Here is a 20,004-nt window from a genome sequence, read left to right as displayed (position 1 = left end):
GCTGAACTTGCTAAACATAAAAGAAGATATGACATTAATTAATTTATTGAACCTTTGCTATGTATTTTCTGTATTGACTGATATAATTAACATTTCCAGAAATAAACTTGTAAATATTACTGATATCACAACTGTAACTAGCAAAGATTTACTAGCTATTGTAAGCAAACTCATATCTTCTTAAGAACTAGAACAGACGTCTTCTTTTTTTAAATTCAAAACCAGAACTGGAACAGTCAAGATAGGTCAGCACCGTCCTTCTAAGACAAACAGGTAACATTTCATCCTTAAGAGCACAAGCAAAACCAGAAGAAGGAACAAAGGCAGAGTTAGCTGACATTCATACATGCATTTGACTCAAGACTTGCCTGCTGGGGCTGACGTACTAGAAGGAGCCGTGCTAGTAGTTCTCTGGTTTTGGGTATTACGTACAGCCCACTGCATGGAACGGGGAGCTTGGGCAGCACCATTGGCATGTGAGCTATTTGTGGTTCGTTCCAGAGGCTCATCAAGCATGAAGGTCTCCTGCTCTATGTCATCACTTTGACTGCTGCTACTATCAGAGTCACTGGAATCATTTGACTGAGAGTCATCTTCAGAAAAAAATGCTGGAACACTGCTAGCTCCTGTTGAGGAAAATAAGCAATAAACAGTAACTGACAACTGCACATCTGCGCACCCATACATGTATCATGTCAGCGTTGTAAACTTCTTCCATGAGAAGAAACTACTTGTACTCAAAAGGTTCAGGTACCACTATTAAAAATCTTTAATAAATTATCCTTATAACATACTGGCAGTTTTCCTTAGGTTTCATGAAAAAGCAGTAAGATTACTTACATTTCAAAAGATAAATCAAGAAATAATTTGATGCAAAAATTCTTAACTGATTCTGCCCCCAGGCTATGAATTCTAAAAATTATGCTTCCAAACTACACAGTAGAGCAGTTGCTTTCAAAAAGCCTTAAAATGACTGTCCAGGTTTTGCATTTTGTTTTAAACCATATCTAACTTCTACACTAAAAACAAGTGAAACAATTAATTTCACTTCACAAGAGTGCAAGGTAATCTCTGGCTAACACATGCAGAAGCTCAAAAAGAGCAAAAAAGATAGGCCACATCTTAGCGCATCCCCTTGTCCAAAAAGTCTGCATAGTACCTTACAATTACAGGCAAAGGAAAAGCAAAAGAAAAACAGGAAAAGTGGGTAAGGCAGAGGTGGGAGAGAAGAAGCTGGATGAAAAAAAAAAAAAAAAAAGAAAAGAAAGAGAAAACAAGATTACAAGGGCAAGTTATTTGTTAGAATGTCATAACCAGGTAATTCTTGCTCTGTCCAATCTAGTTGTGAAGTAAATAATTTCACCAGTATACCTCTGCAGTGCATGATGCAGTCCAATTCAAAGGCAAAGATTAATACTTTTTAGGTGAAGCCAGCTCGGCCCTTGTTAAAGCCATATTCAATCACTAATACATTTATTTTTCCTGTACAACTTAATCCTAATATCTAAATTTAAACAGCTAAAGACAAGATGACAAGGCATACCTGCTTCTGACCCAGCAGTAGCTGCAGTGACAACACTTCTGCGCCCACTAGCATTGTCCTGATTACTGTGGTTACTCTCACTGTCACTTTCTGTTTCAGCAGCAGCTAGCAAATCCAACTCCATATCACTGCCTATAAAAACAACGTAAAAAACATCTCATGCTTAGAGAAAAAAAAAACAGAATGACTGTCATGACTCATATGACTCGTTAAACAAAACACAGAGTCTCTTACTATAGCAGAAGTTAATGGATGTGCAGGGAGGGGTGATAAAAGCAGTGCAAACATGCAGCAATACTTGGAACTATTTCTTATTTTCCAGCAATTAGTTGGCCCTCTCTCTCTCTGTACCACACATATACATTCAACACACACTGAAAATTAAGAATTTAAGGATTCAGAATTAGACCCTCAAGCCAAAAGACTCCACAACTCTTCATGCACATGCATTAGGACAATTAATCATATGCTGTTTCAAACAAGCATCTAAGGAATATTTGAAAACTAAAAATAAAATCTAATTTAAAAAATGTATTCAAGTTTAAGTTTTGATGATTAAGTGTTCTGAATACTCAGCAAGTGAATAAACAGATTTCCTGTACTGTAAAAATTGGTTGACTGGAAACACAGGGCACAGGCAGAAAGAGAAGAAGATTTTTTATATATATTTTTTTTTAATCATAGCTTTGGGCCATCTAATCCCAAATTAACTAATATAAGATAAGTCATATTACTGACAAGAATTTTCAGGCATAATGGATTAATTTTGCCTACAAAATATTGAATTGTAATTTAATATTTCGTAATTGGTTTGAAAACTGTCTCACCCTGATTCACATCCCTTTTGAGAACATATCTACCATGACCACGAGTCTATCATTAGCGATACAAGAGCTAGGCTACTTCTTCAGCTCTTCAAATAGCTTATGTCAACAACATTTTACAGTACAAATACAAAACAGATATTGTTAACCAAGCATATAGGATTTGGGGTTTTTTTTATTCTTTTATACTTTAATATTTTTTCCTCGTGCAGAAAGAGAAAATAAAAGTGTTCATGTACTTGCCTAGTACGAGTTACCTACAATTTTACCCATCTCCTTTTGTAAGATGCATAGTCTGAAACCCTTGGATTCTCTCTACTCATGAAAGTTTCTCAAATCATTATCATTGGTGACTTCAAAGATGCCTTTTGTTTTTGATGCATAGTTTGTTCATCCAAGCAATAACATGCATGATGTCCACTATACATACCATCTTCATCATGCTCGTCATGCTGTCCTTCTGCTTCAGCATTTTCTTCACCGTGTTCTTCCTGTTCATCATGATGGTCTTCTTCACCAGCTACCCCCTCAACCACCTCGACCTGGAAAGAGTATTGTAATTTTATGCTAGAATACCTTTCACATCTGAGACAATCTACATATTTTCAAAAACTTGGTGCAAAATCTGATGTAAAAACACAAAAAACACATCTAAGAAAGAGGACTTCACAATTGAATTGATATGAATAGAAAATGAACATCCAGCCACCGTAGTTGTACATGGTTGTATAGTCACAGAATCACAGAATGTTAGAGATTGGAAGGGACCTCAAAAGATCATCCACAGTGTTGTGGAAAAAAATCAGGCCCACAAAAAAAACACAGCCTTGAACATTATATTTTAATGCTGAAAAGGTAAAACTGACTATGAAACCTAAAATTAGTTACTAAATACTGAAGAGCTACCATAATGGTAAAAGACCCTCTAGTTCTCTAATAGAATCTACAATAGAACCTTTCAGCAACCATGTGCTGAAAGACTTCAGAAGTGTTTTAACCGGGAGTTATGGCATAAGATTATATATGAAGGAAATTACGGATTTATTTATTTATTAGTATTCTAAATCATACCGTAATTCTGTCAAATGCAAGGCACTTGGTACACTCTGAAATGACTAAATATTGCTGAATATAAAACAACGATCAGAAAGCTCTATTAAAACAAAATGCTTATGGCATGGTAGGACTTAATGAAGTACTACTCAATATCTTTTGCAAATCATAGAATCACAGAATCATAGAATGGTTTGAGTTGGAAGGGACCTTAAAGATCATCTCATTCTAGTAAAGATTGGAACTAGATGATCTTTAAGGTCCCTTCCAATCCAAACCATTCTATGATTCTATGATTCTAGTTCCAACCCCACTGCCATCAGCATGGACACCTTCCACTAGACCAGGTTGCTCAAAGCCTCATCCAATCTGGCCTTGAACACTTCCAGGGAGGGGTCATCCACAACTTCTCTGGAAAACCTGTTCCAGTGTCTGACCACCCTCACAGGAAAGAGTTGGGGGCTCCAGAACTGAACTCAGTACTCTGGGTGGGGCCTCATAAGAGCAGAATAGAGGGGGAGAATCACCTCCCTCGACCATAAGTCTTGATGCATGGATTTCTGGTTCAGATGTTAAAGCATGTGCTAAGACGTTAGATGCCAGACTGAGATTAAAAGGAAAACTTTTTTTTTTTTTTTTATTTTTTTTTTAAAGAAGAAGACAAAACTGACCTCTTCCACATCTGCTGAAACGATATCATCTTGTTCTTCATCCCTGCCACGAACTGGCTGTGACTGGCTGATTCGTCTTTGTTGAGGATTCCGTATGATGTAGGATGACTGAGATTGACTAGAACTTTAAAAAATTTAAAAAAAATAATTAAGAAAAGGTGGATTTGGACTTCTGGACATCACTGAACCTGAATTATTGTAGACATCTGTCAGTAGGAAAGTACTTTCAAAATGCCTGGCCAGAATAAAAAGCCCCACTGTACTTCTGTTAACAAAAAGCTAACAAAAGCCCAAACTTAAACCACCTTTAACAAGTTTTTGAAAAGAATGAATACTGAGCTTTAGCAAATTTTACCTGCTAGACTGGTCAGATGATGGTCTGGGTGGCAGAGGCTCTACAGAAAACAGTTCTTCACTTCCCTGCATGGCATCTATACTAGTGCTAGCAAGCGTAAAGGGTGCTGTAGGACGTGCAATTCCCATCCTGACTGGAATAATGAGAGATTCTGCTACGTTGCACAACTCTTCAACAGCATAGGGCAATAATGCCTGGAACACACGTTTACATTTTCCAATTGGCTGTGGAATGAAATTGCTAGGGAAAATAATAGGGAAAAATAAAGGTCAAATATGTCTTCTTTTTTTTTTTTTTTTCCCAGAAAAACTACGGAAGTATCAAATTATTTTCAAAATGTCAAGACAATTATCTTTAATAGAGACATACATTTGTGTGTGTATAGTAACAATATGCTCAGCTATTCAAGTTGGTTAAAAACACTTAGCATTCAATAATCTGAGAATAAGGCTGCTCATCTGAATCTATTACTCACAATCAACTACAGATTATAATTTTTACTAATAAGTTAAAACATCCACCCTACTTCCAAAATTCCTAACATTTTAAACAGAAAGTTTCAGTATGAACATGTAAATTTAACAAGCACTGTATTGAAAAGCTACATCAGCAGCTATTGTGCAATCTTGAGGTTTGCACCTTTCCATACAATGCTGCCTACAGACCTCAAATTAATTCAGATGTTTCTGCCTACTGTTGATTTGTATGAATTTGTTTATGAAGAGAATAAATATTTTAAAAACACACCAAAAACCACAACCAAACAACAACAACAAAAAAACCCACCCAAAAACCAACCACCACAATCACCATACAAACACATAATCCACTACTTACTTTTTCTTTTTGGAGGAAGCCATTTCTACACTGAGAATGACAAACACTCTTGCCACAGAACGCAGGAATCTCATTGTAACAGCAATAGCTTCTTCTCTGCGCCCTGGTGTATACTTATTTTGCAGTTCCTTTACCAGAGTACCCAGCAAAGTATCTAAGAGCTGTAGAAAGAGGTCATTACAAGCCAATAATGGTTTGTAATTTAGAAACATGAAACAAGACAGATTAAGATTCAAAGGGAACAGTATAAATTCACAAAAACAGAACTAACTTTAAGTTATTTTCAAATTACTTTCCAAGTTTACCACCTGAGATACACTACAATATCACATTATTCAGAACATCTATGTATAAAACGTGACTAAGAGCGCTTACCAAAATGTCTGCTGTACACTTGACAATAAGGCAGTGCGTAAAACAGTCCAGGCGAATGGTTCCACTTTGCTGATTAAGGTAAACTTGTTCTTCAGGCAGGAGATGACCTATCCTACTGCTTGCACTAAGACTTGGAAAAAACAAAAAGAAAGGAAATAAATTTTATGTAAGTCAGCAGGTCTCAAATATCAGATCAAACTTTACATAAACAACTCTTTGTAAATACACACGGGTCTTTATTTTCCTGGGAACCAAACATGATCATGGACTTCAGTGCATTCCAGTCTTGTAAAACACGTTCCAAAGCAAGCTGGGCAAATCGAGGAGGTTCTAAATCATGATCAGGCATATCGGAATCTACACAGACAAAAAAGCAATGTATAAGAAAGGGGTACTGAAATACGGAATTTGCAATTTATTTCACTGAAACAGCTCTTACCTTCAGGATTTGCAGTTTTGCGATTACGATCTTCCCTAATTCTAGGTGGTCTGTACTGGCAGTGTTCCACAGTTTGCCTGGCAACTGTCTGTACTAAAAACAGCAGCAGATGTTCTCCCCTGTAATGAAAAATTGATTAGCAGAGATGTGTTATACCACATATTTTAAAATAATAAAAATTACTCTGCCCTAGTCATTGCAAATATGAACTTGCCTACTATTTGGCATGGTAACAAGGTTTGTGGTGGTAAGCAGGCGGTAAAGGAGATCAAGGCGAGCAGACTTTTGTCCAGCAATTAGTGTTTTACACTTGCACTTTTCCCAGCAATCGCAGTAGGCTGTTGGAGATGTTCGTTTGAGCCTACAAGAAATAGAAAAGGTGAGCTGCAATAATGTTCCATAATTTATCAAATATTTTCTACACAGGCTGAGGGTATTAGTATATACATTAAGCTTCCTGCTAGAGTTTTTTGCATACTATATTACCAAGAAGCCAAAACCTGGCTTAAAAGAGAAATGCAGAGTTTATATGTGGTGACACTTGACATTCTTGTTTCCTACACTAATTTTAAGAGGGCAGTTTCACTACAGAGCTTTTCATAGTGCCTTAGTAAAACTCATCCAAGACCATTTATTCTTCCCCAAAATAGCTTCCAGCCAAGAAAGTTAAGTTAGAAATCCTCACAACATGCAGTAAAATCTCAGTAATGATTACAATGCTGAAAATATCTTTATAATTGTATCCATTAGCTTACTATAGCTAGGATAATAACGCTGTAAAATTTACACCCTGTAACAGGGGCACAAACAGCTGCAGCTTCAAAGCTTTGGCCAGGTTGATTAGAGGCATCTTGACTGTTCATTTGACTGCTTGCTCACTTTTCACTTTATTACAGTTGATCTTAAGAGATTAATTGCTACACTTCTTTCTGAAAGTTTACAAGAATGATCTGTCACCAGGATTCACTGGCTTCAGAAAACTCCGGGAGGCATCCAAAATGAAAACATGGTATTATTTAGATATATTATTCTTAGAATATTAAGCATTTTAAGGTTGTTAGAATTGTTCATTTACTCTAAGTTCTTCAAAGTGAAAAGTACAAGACTGCTTCAGGTTACTCTTTCAATCCTGACCCATAAAATAAATCTTACAAAGCAGAAGGAAAAGCAGATATTTAAAAAATTTTAATAACCTTCTGTTCTCCAATATCAACACTTCAACCAAGGAAAAAAACCTATTACTATCAGTAAATAAATGAAACCACAAAACACTGATTTAATTATAAGAAACAGAACATAATACTTACTTGCAGTCATGTCCTTTGTGACAGACCCTTGCACATTCTGTGCAACAACAAAGAGATTCCAATAGGCCACATGTTCGGCATTCAAATATATCCTAAAAAAATTTACCAAAAGTATTACGCATTGTTTTCTCCCTACAGCACTTGCATCTTACAGCATTTCAGGTTACAATAAAATTGCACTTGTTCAAACTGATGCCTTCACTTAGAAGTAAGTCAACTCTAGAAAGTGAAACTTTTTTGTTAGTTACAATGTTCAGTGTTTTAAAAAGCTCTTCCATCAAAATTTTTTGCAAAAGCTAGCCAGAGAAGAAAAGCCACAGCCATAAACAGTCATATTCTGATGAACACAGACAGCTTTGAGAGTACAAAGCAATTAGGGAGGCAATAACTACACTAGATTTAAAAGTTAGAGTTTTAAAACAATGCAACTTCAATAATTTTAAAATTAGATTAGTAGACTAACACAATACATGGTTGAAACACATTCCTATTTACTTAAAAAAGAAAAAAACCCCTGCCTTACTTGGTTAATATGTTCTGCACCAGTCCACGTAAAACTGCATGTATCATTACAACACAAAACATACAATGGAGAGTCGTCTGGATTTGTACCAGAAGGACAAACCATTCCCATAAACACATCATCTTCTTTTTCACTGGAAGTTGCTTCAGCTAAAAGAACAACAGAATACCAGTGTTAAAAATAACACTCAAAAAATAATAAAACCCCACCAACAGAACCCATACTTGACAGACATTTGCCATTACAAAATCCCATACAGAATAAGTTAGAAGTATTCTAACTAATAAGAAGAATATGGGCAATATTCTTATAAGTAATACAGAGAGTCCTATAGACCTTGTCACACCACAGTTCTAACCTGCTTAAGTTTCTCCTGAAGTTCAACTTCACATATTTCTCTTAAACAATTAAATATCAACATCGAAAGTAAGTCACAAAACATGTGTTTGTATAGAAGTCTTTTCAGGAACAGGATCTAGCTTGGCATACTGCTTTATCAGATCGTTTTTTCCAATTCAATGAAAGAAGTTCCAGGTGAACTTTGTGCTACTGAAAAATAGTACCTCAATCCACTGATGTTTGTAAAGCCATGAAATGCTGAAAAGACTATAAAGAACACAAAAACAATAATGTTCATAGAAATCTATTGTCATATACACACTACAAAAGAGGAAGATACTCCATAATAGAAAGATTTCCAAAACATACAGCAACATACAGTGTTTTGGAAAGAGGTGTTTACCACCATGAGAGTTGCTCAAACACATTTAATTTCACACAAAAAAAAGCACTGTTAATAATGAATCTGTACACGTGCCAAACTTCAGAAGGAAACCACACACTAACAATTACTGAAACCGGTGTACCTTTGGCAATTTTCTGTGCAGTTTCTAGAATTGTAATTGCAGCAGGATATGCCCGGCCACTAACTGCTGACATAAATGGTGTCATGCCCCTTGCATCCCTAGGGAAAAAAACAACAGACAAGTTAAAACACATTGAAATTTTTTGTTATAAAAGGAGAGGTAGGAAACAAACACAGGGAAACTTAGCACTGCTAATCTTGTGCAAACAGAAAAAACAGGGAGTGAAAAAGCACTCTTTCATTTGCTTTACTTCTATGAAATAGACCTAATTTTAAGGGATGGCAGGACACGATTACAGTCAATATTCTAATATTCTCCATTTTAACTAATGTGCCTTTAAATAATCCTTTTTAAAAGGTTTCTATGTAATAAATTTCAGGTGATGCAACATTACAAAGGATAGTGAGAATTCATATGAATATCCTTACTTGGCTGACAGCAATTCTCGAAGATAAGGTTGTAAAACAACACTATCACATAGTAATTTCAGTATGAAATGAGCATTTGCCTTCCGATCCTTCGATTCCACTACAGATGGTTCAGTAGAAGGACCTGTAATGAGAAAAAAAAAAACTGCAGAGAAACAGTTTTTCTTCAAAAAAAGACTACCCATTAAAAGCAAATAATTCAATGTTTCACTGGGGTGATTAATCAGTAGCTTGACTATTCAGTGGTTTGCCAGTTTCAGCAACATTTCACTGAAGTACTGGAAATTTCAGTTCCAAATTACATCCTGAAATACAGACAGTAATCCCAATTTCATACTGATTACCATATTTTTACATATTTGTCATTCCCCAGGTAAAAATAGTTTTTACATAAAACACAGCATGATGCTTCATTTACTTTCTGCACATTTGTGAAATCCTGCTTCAATCCAATCTTCATCTGATAAGAGGCATTTTCATATGCAGGAAGTCTGTGCAAGCAAGGACAGCTTTTGAGATCATTTTCCTTCTAAAGCATAACCAGATAAGCAGTGATGTCCTCACCTGGTATCGTGGAGGTGCTAGGTCCTTGGCCGGTGCCAGTCGCTGCTGTGGTAAGAGATCCCACAGCGGGGGCCAGGATAAAATCAATGTCACCATCTTTCAGTAAACAGAACAGCAGGATGTATATCAATACATAAAAACATCCCTAACAACATGCTCTTTCTGCAATGTCTAACACACTGCAGGCTTTCTGTATTTCATTGGTACTCTTTCCTACAAACGTCCACAATCCTTGATTAGTAACGTAACTCAACATTACAAAACACACTTCACAGAAGTTTGACATCAGCGTCAGAAAGACACATACTGGATTTAAAAAACAGCTGTTAAGTCTTCAGTAAACTCTTAAAGCTACTTCCAAAACATTAGGTATTTTAGTCTCTCACTGAAATCTAAGCGATTCACCTTAAAAGCCACCGGTTCCTTTAGTAAAATCTCTCCTGCTGCAGTCTACTGTGATACATAAGCAGACTTACCCGGATCCATTGCAGGAGGATCTGGAACCCAGCTGGGAGGAGCTATTGGTGGAGAAACCGGGTCCTGGTGATCACTTGATGAAGCACCAGCTTCATGCCTGCCCAATCCAGCAGCTCTCAAGGATCTTCTCATCATTTCCCTTAATCTCAAACTGAATAAAAAAAACAAGGTAAAAATGCTACCTCATTTTATTTTATAATTAGAACATTTTAAAGCAAAATTTCACAATGAAAATGGAAACTAAACTCTTCTTATCTCCATTTTTCTTCAGCATAAAGAAGAATGAGCAAAGAGGTATTTTTAATTCCTGTATTCCATTTTGTGGCAACAGAATACAATGGCCTTGGAAGAAGAATCAGCCAGAAACGTATCAAGACAGATCTGAACACAGAATGCATCCCTAGTCACCACAGCAGTGCCTCTTGCAGGTAGCAACAGCCCATGGGCATTATTAGCACTATCTGACATTCCTTTTATCCCAAACTCATTGCCAGGGGTGATAAACTTATGCAAGGATTTGCTCTTGTTGCTGCTGTTTTTTAAAATCTAACTGCAAGAAGAGGTTAATGAAAGAATAAAAATGCAGCTTGAAAAAAAGAAATTTGAAAGGAGTTACTTGTTTAAAGTTATTTAACATGAAAGTACTACTTTACTGGGGACAGTCAATGAACAATTCCAAAAAATTCTGTTATCTTCCTACTAGAAGGGAAGGTGGTAGGAATAAGGCAGAAGCCGGAGAACTCGGTGTGATACAAACAAAGAGGTAGAAACATAAAGGTGGTTTTATTTTTTTTTTTATTATTTTTTTTAGTGCACTTTGTCTTAAGAGTAAGGCCTCCTACAGAATGTGGGAGGGAAGCTTCAACCCTTATCTCCGATATCAAAAAGATCACAGTGATGAGGACTGTAGCTTGGGAAAGATAAAGACATTATTTCATGTCAATTACTTTGATTACAGAGCTAAATAAAAATAAGAAAAAAACACAAACTTTACTATGCCCTCATCCAGAGGGCTCTGAACTGACTAGAATTCAGTACAGATACTTCAAATTCCCTTGACATGAGCACCACTCAGTTACCACCACAGAAAGAGGAAGAACATAAATGTCATCAGAAATTAGGATTCCTTTAGAGTCACCTCAATACAAAGGACTCCCACTATAGCAATGATTGCTTAGGATAAAAAGAATCAACTTAAGTTCTTCCCCACTAGGCTTACGTTGATCTCAGTATTACCTACCTGTGTAAATGACCACCTCTCAGAAATTCTCTTAAAAGAACAAGCCTGGGCACTATTATAGTACTTCTGCAATACTTAATTCTCCTTATCCTCAAATTCCCTTTCCCCACAAGGAGGAGCATTTCCACTTTACAACTGAGGAGACAACACCCCAACCCCAGAAAAACAGAATTAGTTTAGAAATATCCCACCATTAGTTCACACCAGAAAAGGCTTCAAAAAAGCCACTAGAAATCTAGTTTGGTGCCTGAAGAAGTTAAAGCTGACTGTAAACTAGCAATAAAGCCCATTCTTAGACTAGGCCAAAGGAAAAAATTAGTAAGAGATTGGTAATTAATATGGAAATTAGCATATAGAAAACAAGAAGAAAGTGTTAGTCAGTTTACCTTCTGCTGCTTGATGATCCTGCCCGATTTCCTGGACCATTACTTGACACAACAGAGATTGCATTTGCAATAGCTTCCACAGCTGACAGCCTTTCTGCAAATGTATTCCTTTCAGAGCGCTCTGCTTCTGAAAAATTGAGAAAAGTGTTAGTGCTAAAATTTCACTTGGGAAAATTATAAGGAAGGAGTGTAAAGTATGAAATGTCGCTAATCATAAAATTTTCCCTGCATATTTTTTTTTCCTTAAGAATTAGAGGGACAGAGTAGGGTCATATACAAATTTTTATTTTGGATGAGCTTAACCATGACTGTGACTGGGTTTGGTTTCCAAAAGGCCACCAAGGAAGGAAATTCAAGGCACCCAAATTCCAGAACAAGCTTTCCTTTTTCAGGATCGTCAAGTAACAAGGACCTATCACATAACTTATTCCAGACACTTGATGAGTCAAGGCTTCAAAAATAATGACAACCAAAAAAACCCAGACCACCACAAAAACAAACAAACAAACAAACCAACCCACACACTTCACAATGAGCAACTATGAACAACAATGCAAAGTTGTGGGCTTGTACAATACATGCTCTGCTCATGAGCATGCTTAGGAAAACTAACTGTGTTATGAGTAAAATAAGGTGGCACAATCAGTTTATATCAGAAAGAACGAGCGTTTCTTCCAACAACTGAAACCCTAAGCACTGTAACACCTGAAGGTCCCAGTCATGACAAGGATCAAATTGGGCCAAGTGCTATACGGAAACTCAGTTTGTAGGTGTTCAGTTATCTGAAATTTAGTATCATAACTCTTTAACGATTTCACGTGCTTTGGATGTTTCTTTTGGACCTATTTTTTCCAAGATCCTTTCTATTGGTGAGACTGAGGAGATACCAAATCACAGGGAAACAAAGCAGCCTTCCCCCAGCTTTGCAGGTCTGGGGCCATTTTTCCTGCAATCCATTTATCCAACGCTGTGGAGCTACAGTGAAACTAGGCACAGGATCTGAGAACAACAAGAAAAAGCTTATCCTTGCCCTCAATATTCCCTTTCCGGCACTTAAGGAGGAATCTGTATGAAGAAGAGTGAAGGATCTCAGGCAGGTACTAGCTAGGAAGGGGCACTATGTTCTGTAATCGTTATGAAACATCGTATCTGGAGTCTGGAATTGAAGCCTAAATCAAACTTCTTTTACAGTTTAACAGATGGCTGTATAACTCACAGACAGTAGCATTAGTCACCACTGCCCTCCAGATGATGCACAGAAAATAAACATGTCCTAACATCCATTGCCAACAGTTACAGTGGAAGGTGAATGTGATTTGAATATAAAGATATGAATTCCCTTTTACAACATTTTTTGTGAGGGGAAAGAGAGAGGCAGAGGCATGTTAAAAGTCTATCAGCTTCACATTTTTCAGAAAGTTAAATTACATTGAAATGAAGTTACTGAAAAAGTGTCAAGGTTGCAAAGACAAGCACTCAAATTAGGAAAAGTCAGATTAAGTTTGCCCATGCATCCTTATTTCAGCTTCCTTGTATGCTTATAGTAAAAGTTACACATCTGGGTTTTGTTTGGGGGGTTTTTTTGTCATTCCCCCCCCTCTGTGCAACAAAACCCCTGCCTCAATCAGTGCACAGGATGGACGACACACTACAGATGAAGGGTTGTACAATGAGCAAGCTGTTTATGCCTTGTTTGCTGCAACATTTGGAAGGCATTTAGTAAGGCAGCAACAGCTTGGCAAGGAGAGCAGGTCTTGTGTTTAATGCCACTGAACATCACTTTGCAGAACTGGAATCTATTTCTGACACATCTAACAGCACACAGAACTTTGCAAAACAAGTTTCTACAGATGATTGTGACACATTTTATTCATTTCTGGACATCTAAAAGGTGCCAAACTCACAGAAATAATTAACATTCACAAAACAACTAAAACTACTACTAATCCAGCTCTAGAATAAAGAGCTTTGAAAGAACACCTACTAAAAAAATGAGATCAGGCCCAAGGCTACTCAAACAGAACCCTCAAAATTCATTAATAGCTTTGAATATAGAAAAACTTCAAGCTATAAAACCTTCAAGAGATGAGAAAGTTGCAGCATTACCCCCATTTTATAAACAGGGAGATGAGGAACAATTAAGGTCTATAAATGACTAAAATTCAATGACAACACCATACAAAAATCCCTCAAGGAAGTTCATTCATTATTCAGTGCAGGGTTTGTATGGTGTGCAATAAGTAAGGAATGGGGCCACACACTGAATGATGAGGATAAAAAGAAATATTGAATAGCTACCCATTCGGTGAGCACCGTCCATCTTGTGCACTGAATGAGGTAGTCCTGTGGAAAAAATAGTATGATGGTGTAATTAAAGACCATTTCACAACGCATACCCATGTACAGCATATGGGTAAACTTAACTCTGGCATTTCCTAGTTTTTGAGTGCTTGACTTAGCAACCTTGTTCTGTTAAAATACTTTTTCCGTAACAGTATTTAACAGACATTTTTAAATTGTGTCAGTAACTGGCATTAATGGATCATTCTTTCACATTTCTTAATACATGTCAACTGCAAGTAGCGTTTCTTGTTGGAAGCATTAACATATAGTATAACGCTTTTAAAGTATTAAATACCATTTCTCTTACAAGTTTATTAGTGATATAATGGGGATACTAGTGATATAAAAGTGGCAAAATACTTGTTTTCATCTAAAATTAACATATGGATGTGAAAAGTTTGTCTTTTATATCAATAAAAACAGCTTAGTATTCTTAACTATTGAGTTCTTATAAAACCTTATGAGAGTAATAAAAATGTTGCCTCAGCACCTTTGCAAGGCTAGGACACACAGGTGCTAAATTTCAGATACCTAAGATACCCATATATGAAGAATGCAGCCTTTATCTCAAATGTTCTTGAAAATGCATTAAAAGTTTACTTTCAAAGTATTTTCACGATATTGTTGAGCTCACCCTCTTCCTCTTTAGTTTCTTTGTTGCTAGTTGGAAAGCATACAGACACACAAGCATGCAGAATATTGCGGTTTCCGTCACATCTGTGGCCAAGGAATGTCTGCAGCATTTGTGGATTCTGATCCAAGACAACTGCTTGCTCAAGATTCATCAGGTATTGTCTGCAAGCCTCATAGTCACATCGGAGAATGTGTTGCATTAAAGTTTGTTTCTGTACTCAAAATAATAAAATATTTTAACAGTTTAAAATACAAAAGGCAGACATACAAGTTTCCTAAGTTTTCTGGTTTTGAAATAACAGAAAGGTCTAAATCTAGGACACTGGCTGGAAGTCAGTGCAGGAACTGTTGAGAATACGCATCATCTCAATTATAGCACTGTTAAAAACAGAGAACAGCATGCATTCAGGCACAATGTAAAGGAAAGGAGAGGCTTAAGCAGCAGAAGCTATCAGGCTCACAAAAGTATGCCTTTGGCTTCATAGCTGGCTTCTTAAGATAGATTACTTCTATTTCATGGCTACACCTAACATGGGAAAAGTGGTACAACTGAAAGAACTACGGGGTCTACATTAACTGGCTCTTATATATTTGTTTTAAAAAAGTGATATATGTGCTGAGAAGTGAACAAATAGAAGCTGTTGAAGGTCTAGGAGGTCACCCCATATATAACAGGCTTTTCCACAGTGAAGGAATACACCACTGTGAAATCAATCTCAATTTAACAGGTACACAATACCTCCTGGTGGCTGCACAGCACACAGCAGATCTAACTAAACTGCACCAAATCACCAAAGGGTTTATACAAGTATGATGTATAAATTCACAGCAGAACTACTCATACACCACAGAAGTACAGAGCTCTACAGGCAATTCCAGTGAAAAAAATCTTCACTGGACTCTCATAATTTCCTAATGTATGATCCAAATACAATATTTAAAAAAAAAAAATAAAAAAGGTATGGCATTCACAAGAAAACAAGCTGTTGGATCCCTCAGAAAAACTGTACACCCATGAAACAAATAAAACTGTATACTAGTAGTATACATTTTTAAAGGAATGCCTAAAAAATATTTTACTAGTTAAAAGCCTGATACAGAAGCCATGCACCCCAAAAGTGGATCCTTCACTTTACTAAGTAAATTTGTTTGTACTTTCATGTTGTTAAGAGAATTTTCTGTTGAAATTAGTTTCTTTGAAATAGTGAAAATACAAATCAGTATCTAAATACAAAGTTGCTTTAAGCACAACTTAATAAAAGCAAGAGGAAAAAAAGCACATAATTCTGTAGTAAAGAAAGTATTTTACCTCAACAGCCATAATGATAATAGCAGCTTTCTTCTTGATGGTCGAGTTAGCAGGAAGATTTGTTAAGGAATGAACACCCATTCCAAGACTACTAATAGGTGGAAGATCAAGCCAGTCAGGGTCTCGTATTCCACCCATACAATCTTTTGCCATTGGATAGATTGTACCATTTCCATCTCTAAGAATAATAGGAGATTCCTACATTTGGGAAAAAAATTTTATCATTAAGTCTCCACAACTTATAAATATTATCCTTCCTAAAAGGTCCAGTTCTGCTTGACTGTCAATAATTACAACAGTTTACCTAAAATTCTCATTTATACCATTTTCTCCTATCATTACAAGTGGTGCAGCACACAACAGATTCCCTTTCTCAAATGCCTGAAATGTGTTTAACATAATATATATCATTAAAAATACTTTTAATAGTATTTACTGATTACAAAACTTTACCGGTGAAACATATAGTACCTATACTTACTTAAATGCTCAAAAAAAAGTTGAATATATTGAAAAGAAACATTCAAATTTAGTCCTTTTGCTAAAAATGTTTCCTTCAACTATTCTAAGCAAAGCATATCATGATTGTGGAATTTACTAAAACAGTTCTGGTATTTTTTTTCTCAGCCTTCCTCATGAAGGCCTGCACAGTGTAACCAAGCTTTATAATCAGACAAGATACTTAACACTGGATAGTAGGAGTTGCACAAAGCTTTGATATGTAATTTTTAATATCAAATACAGATTTTTTTCTTTTGTTAGCGTTTCCATTTATTCACAAGAGTGGATTCCCATCTGATCCAATTCCAAAATATAGCTAGATAACAAGTTTACACTAACACATGAACTACTCTGTCAAGTTTTTTCCCCCTTTTTTACTTTTTATTCAAGATAGAATTAGAGTAAGATTATTAAAAGTGCTTAAGTGAGTTAGATTGCTATTCCCCTCACAACTTTAAATTATTAGTGGTAGGAGCAAGTCTTTTATAATCCATTTGAAGAACTATTTCTTTGCCAGTCTTTGGAAAAACCTTACAAAAGGCTCTACCATCCCAGTCAAAGATGACGGAAGTGAAATGCAGTGAGGTTAAATGATTGAGACACAAAACCACAAACCTGTCCAGCCGTAAAAATAGCAACACTTCTCTCATTCTGACCCAGGAACGCAATGCTGCTAGTAGGGAAATTATTTTCCTGTTCAGCTTTCCCCGTGGCAAGGTCAAATATGCAGTATCGAACCCAGTTCCCAGTTTTCAGAACAGCATGCACCCCTTCAAAGATACACAAAGAAAAAGGTTAATGTCTTTTACTGATGGCATCCAGTTAAAGAACTCCTAACTAAAGCATTTCTAAGGAATTACTAATGTCAATGGAAACAACTGTTTATCTTTGTTTGACAGTAGTTCTTTTCCACTAGGAAGAGAGACAGGTAATAAAGGATCCAACAGAGTCCTACTTACCTTTTGAATCTACATTTACTGCTAGGATCTCTGTTTTTTCAGGAATACACAGCTTTTTAGGTGTCCTTTGAAAACAGTCAGGAACTTTTGGAGTTCCACCAGTTTTTACGACCTGAAAACATATGTAAAATTTTAAGATGCAACGAAGCACACAGTGTAGACATTTCAAAATACTGATTGTTTCTCAGTGTTTCACAAAGACATACCTGCAGTTCATCAATTCTGAGCAGCCTACAGTCTTGGAGAAGAGAAGAAGGATCAGGATCTGAATTAGAACTGCTCTGACAGTTTGCATTACTGGAAGTGCCTGGAAATTTCACAGCAACGTAAGCACCATCCACTTTTAGCACCTACAAGCAGAACATGTTACAGTTTTACCAAAAGCTCTGAATAAGAACTGTTTAGGTTGATTTACTTCAAATTAAATCAGACCTTTACGAGGAAAAGAAACAAGTTTACAATAATCAGTGATAAAATTCTACAGCTCTTGGTCATTAACCTTGTTGTTTTGCTAAAGTTACTAAAATCTTAAAAACGTGAATTTCTTAATGACATAGGCATCCTGAATCAGATCAAAGGTCCCTCCATTTCAACATCCTATGTCCAACAAGAACCAACACCAACTGACTAGAGAAGCTCCTACGGATACTTCCCTGATATCTTTCCAGCTTCTGTCTACTGGAAACAGCAGAACAACTTCATGTTTAACAGCCTCGACAGACCTTTCTCTTATTGATTTATCCAATCACTTTCAGAAATAAACACTATTCTTGTGGCAATGAGTTCCAAATATTAGTTAACAATTCCACAAAAAACATCTACACTGAGCCTCTTATTTCTTTTAAGTGCCCATCAGCTCTTGTACTACAAGAAACAAGAAATCACTTTTTTTGTCCCCATCTAAGAATTTGTAAAGCCCCTGTTGCAGAGTCTTAGTGCTCAAGATGATTGTGCATAATGGAAAAACACTCCATGATAAAGTTCTCCATTCAGTCCCTTAGGACTGAAGGATACAGACAAATCTATCCAGGAAACTTCACTCATCTGTGTCTTTCTTTGTCCCTCAAGGAAACACAAGTTATTCAACTCTATACTGACAGTCATTTCTGAGACTGTAAGCCTCTCTAAAGATCTGCTGCCATGCACATCTAATCAGAACTGTCAAAATAGGTTTCTTTGATATAAAAACATCTTATGCTATCACCAAACAGCAAGGCCCTTTGAGTTTCCAGTTGAGACCATAATTTTCTCAGCTCCTAAGAGAGGGAGCATGCAGAAGGACAGACAATGTTTTAATACTGAGTAGAAATAAGATCTCAGTATGCTCTTGGTCTTGATCAAAACTAGATTCAAGCAACCATCAATCTTAATTAGGCATTAATTTCTCAATAGTTTCTACACAGGAATTGCTTACAAAGCAATATTAAAGATCTAGATGTAATCAACTTCATCTAAAACATCCTTAACAATAAAAAACATCTATGAAATTTTCAAGATATTGTAGGTAACAAAAATCCAGGCATCTCCATGAGAGAAAAAAAATGGTTTCAGCAACTTCAACTAGATCTTAAAACCTTGTTTACAGAAACTGAAGTGTTTCAATCACACTTAAGTGCTCAACGCTCCCTTTTGCAGAAATTACTTAAACCTGATAATGAAAATTCATCATGGGTCTCTGCCTTTCAAAGATACTGCTCAAACTGAATCTACCACTCCTATGTAAGTAAACCCATTAGGGATGCAACTAAAATAACTCTAAATCCAACTGTCTGCTATTGGACAGTTATTTCCTCTTCCAGTAGCTTCTTTTTTTTAAAAAAAATCTTCTATGAATCTAGTAGAAAGCAATCCAACTTTTTCATTTTATGGAAAACCTTTATTGGCTTTTCTGTTGCTCTTATTTTTTGAAAAGCATAGCAGAGAACTGTCTAGATGACCTAATTCCTCCTAGATAACCTAATCCCTCCTAACATTGCACAATAATGCCAGCAGATAAATGGAGTATTTTCCTCTATATCACTCCTAGTCAGAGCAAAGGTTTACTAGAAAGAAAATTAAAAAATCGTAAGGACCAAACAAACAGATTTTCTGGAGTAATAAACCAAATAACTCTGTAGTCATATTAATGAAGCATGTAATTTCTAATCAAAACACTTCTGGTCTTTGGTTGCTGTAACATAAGATTCACCCAAACATTCAGCTGATGTGTATGTAAAAGCCAGTCACAGTATGTGTTAACTCTTCACAGTCTCACTGGACACGTGGGAGCTATTGCTCAAGTCTTTTGGCTCAAACCACATCTGATTTTTTTAATATTGTGATTCAACTTAAAGTACCAGAATGTTATTTTTTAAGATCCATCACATTTTAT

At 36.2% G+C, this 20,004-nt stretch overlaps 1 protein-coding gene across 1 annotated transcript in view; it reads right to left on the bottom strand.

Moving 5' to 3' along the window:
• Window positions 1-20,004, bottom strand: part of UBR5 (ubiquitin protein ligase E3 component n-recognin 5) — a 65,123-nt gene that overhangs the window by 16,841 nt on the left and 28,278 nt on the right. The window contains exons 16-38 of the mRNA XM_029084471.1: window positions 17,840-17,983; window positions 17,634-17,745; window positions 17,290-17,444; window positions 16,174-16,371; window positions 14,866-15,076; window positions 14,187-14,231; window positions 11,889-12,015; window positions 10,262-10,413; window positions 9,786-9,881; window positions 9,222-9,345; window positions 8,794-8,891; window positions 7,928-8,076; window positions 7,405-7,496; window positions 6,312-6,458; window positions 6,098-6,216; window positions 5,889-6,015; window positions 5,659-5,788; window positions 5,284-5,444; window positions 4,447-4,686; window positions 4,092-4,215; window positions 2,798-2,909; window positions 1,544-1,675; window positions 369-626 (exon numbers count right to left, since the gene is read on the bottom strand). Coding sequence (XP_028940304.1) covers window positions 369-626; window positions 1,544-1,675; window positions 2,798-2,909; window positions 4,092-4,215; window positions 4,447-4,686; window positions 5,284-5,444; window positions 5,659-5,788; window positions 5,889-6,015; window positions 6,098-6,216; window positions 6,312-6,458; window positions 7,405-7,496; window positions 7,928-8,076; window positions 8,794-8,891; window positions 9,222-9,345; window positions 9,786-9,881; window positions 10,262-10,413; window positions 11,889-12,015; window positions 14,187-14,231; window positions 14,866-15,076; window positions 16,174-16,371; window positions 17,290-17,444; window positions 17,634-17,745; window positions 17,840-17,983 — 3,253 coding nt within the window. The remainder of the gene's footprint in view (window positions 1-368; window positions 627-1,543; window positions 1,676-2,797; window positions 2,910-4,091; window positions 4,216-4,446; window positions 4,687-5,283; window positions 5,445-5,658; window positions 5,789-5,888; window positions 6,016-6,097; window positions 6,217-6,311; window positions 6,459-7,404; window positions 7,497-7,927; window positions 8,077-8,793; window positions 8,892-9,221; window positions 9,346-9,785; window positions 9,882-10,261; window positions 10,414-11,888; window positions 12,016-14,186; window positions 14,232-14,865; window positions 15,077-16,173; window positions 16,372-17,289; window positions 17,445-17,633; window positions 17,746-17,839; window positions 17,984-20,004) is intronic.

This window comes from Antrostomus carolinensis, unplaced genomic scaffold, assembly GCF_000700745.2.
Source record: "Antrostomus carolinensis isolate BGI_N321 unplaced genomic scaffold, ASM70074v2 scaffold11674, whole genome shotgun sequence".
NCBI classification, from domain to species: domain Eukaryota; kingdom Metazoa; phylum Chordata; class Aves; order Caprimulgiformes; family Caprimulgidae; genus Antrostomus; species Antrostomus carolinensis.
This window is presented reverse-complemented; position numbering and strand designations above follow the sequence as displayed.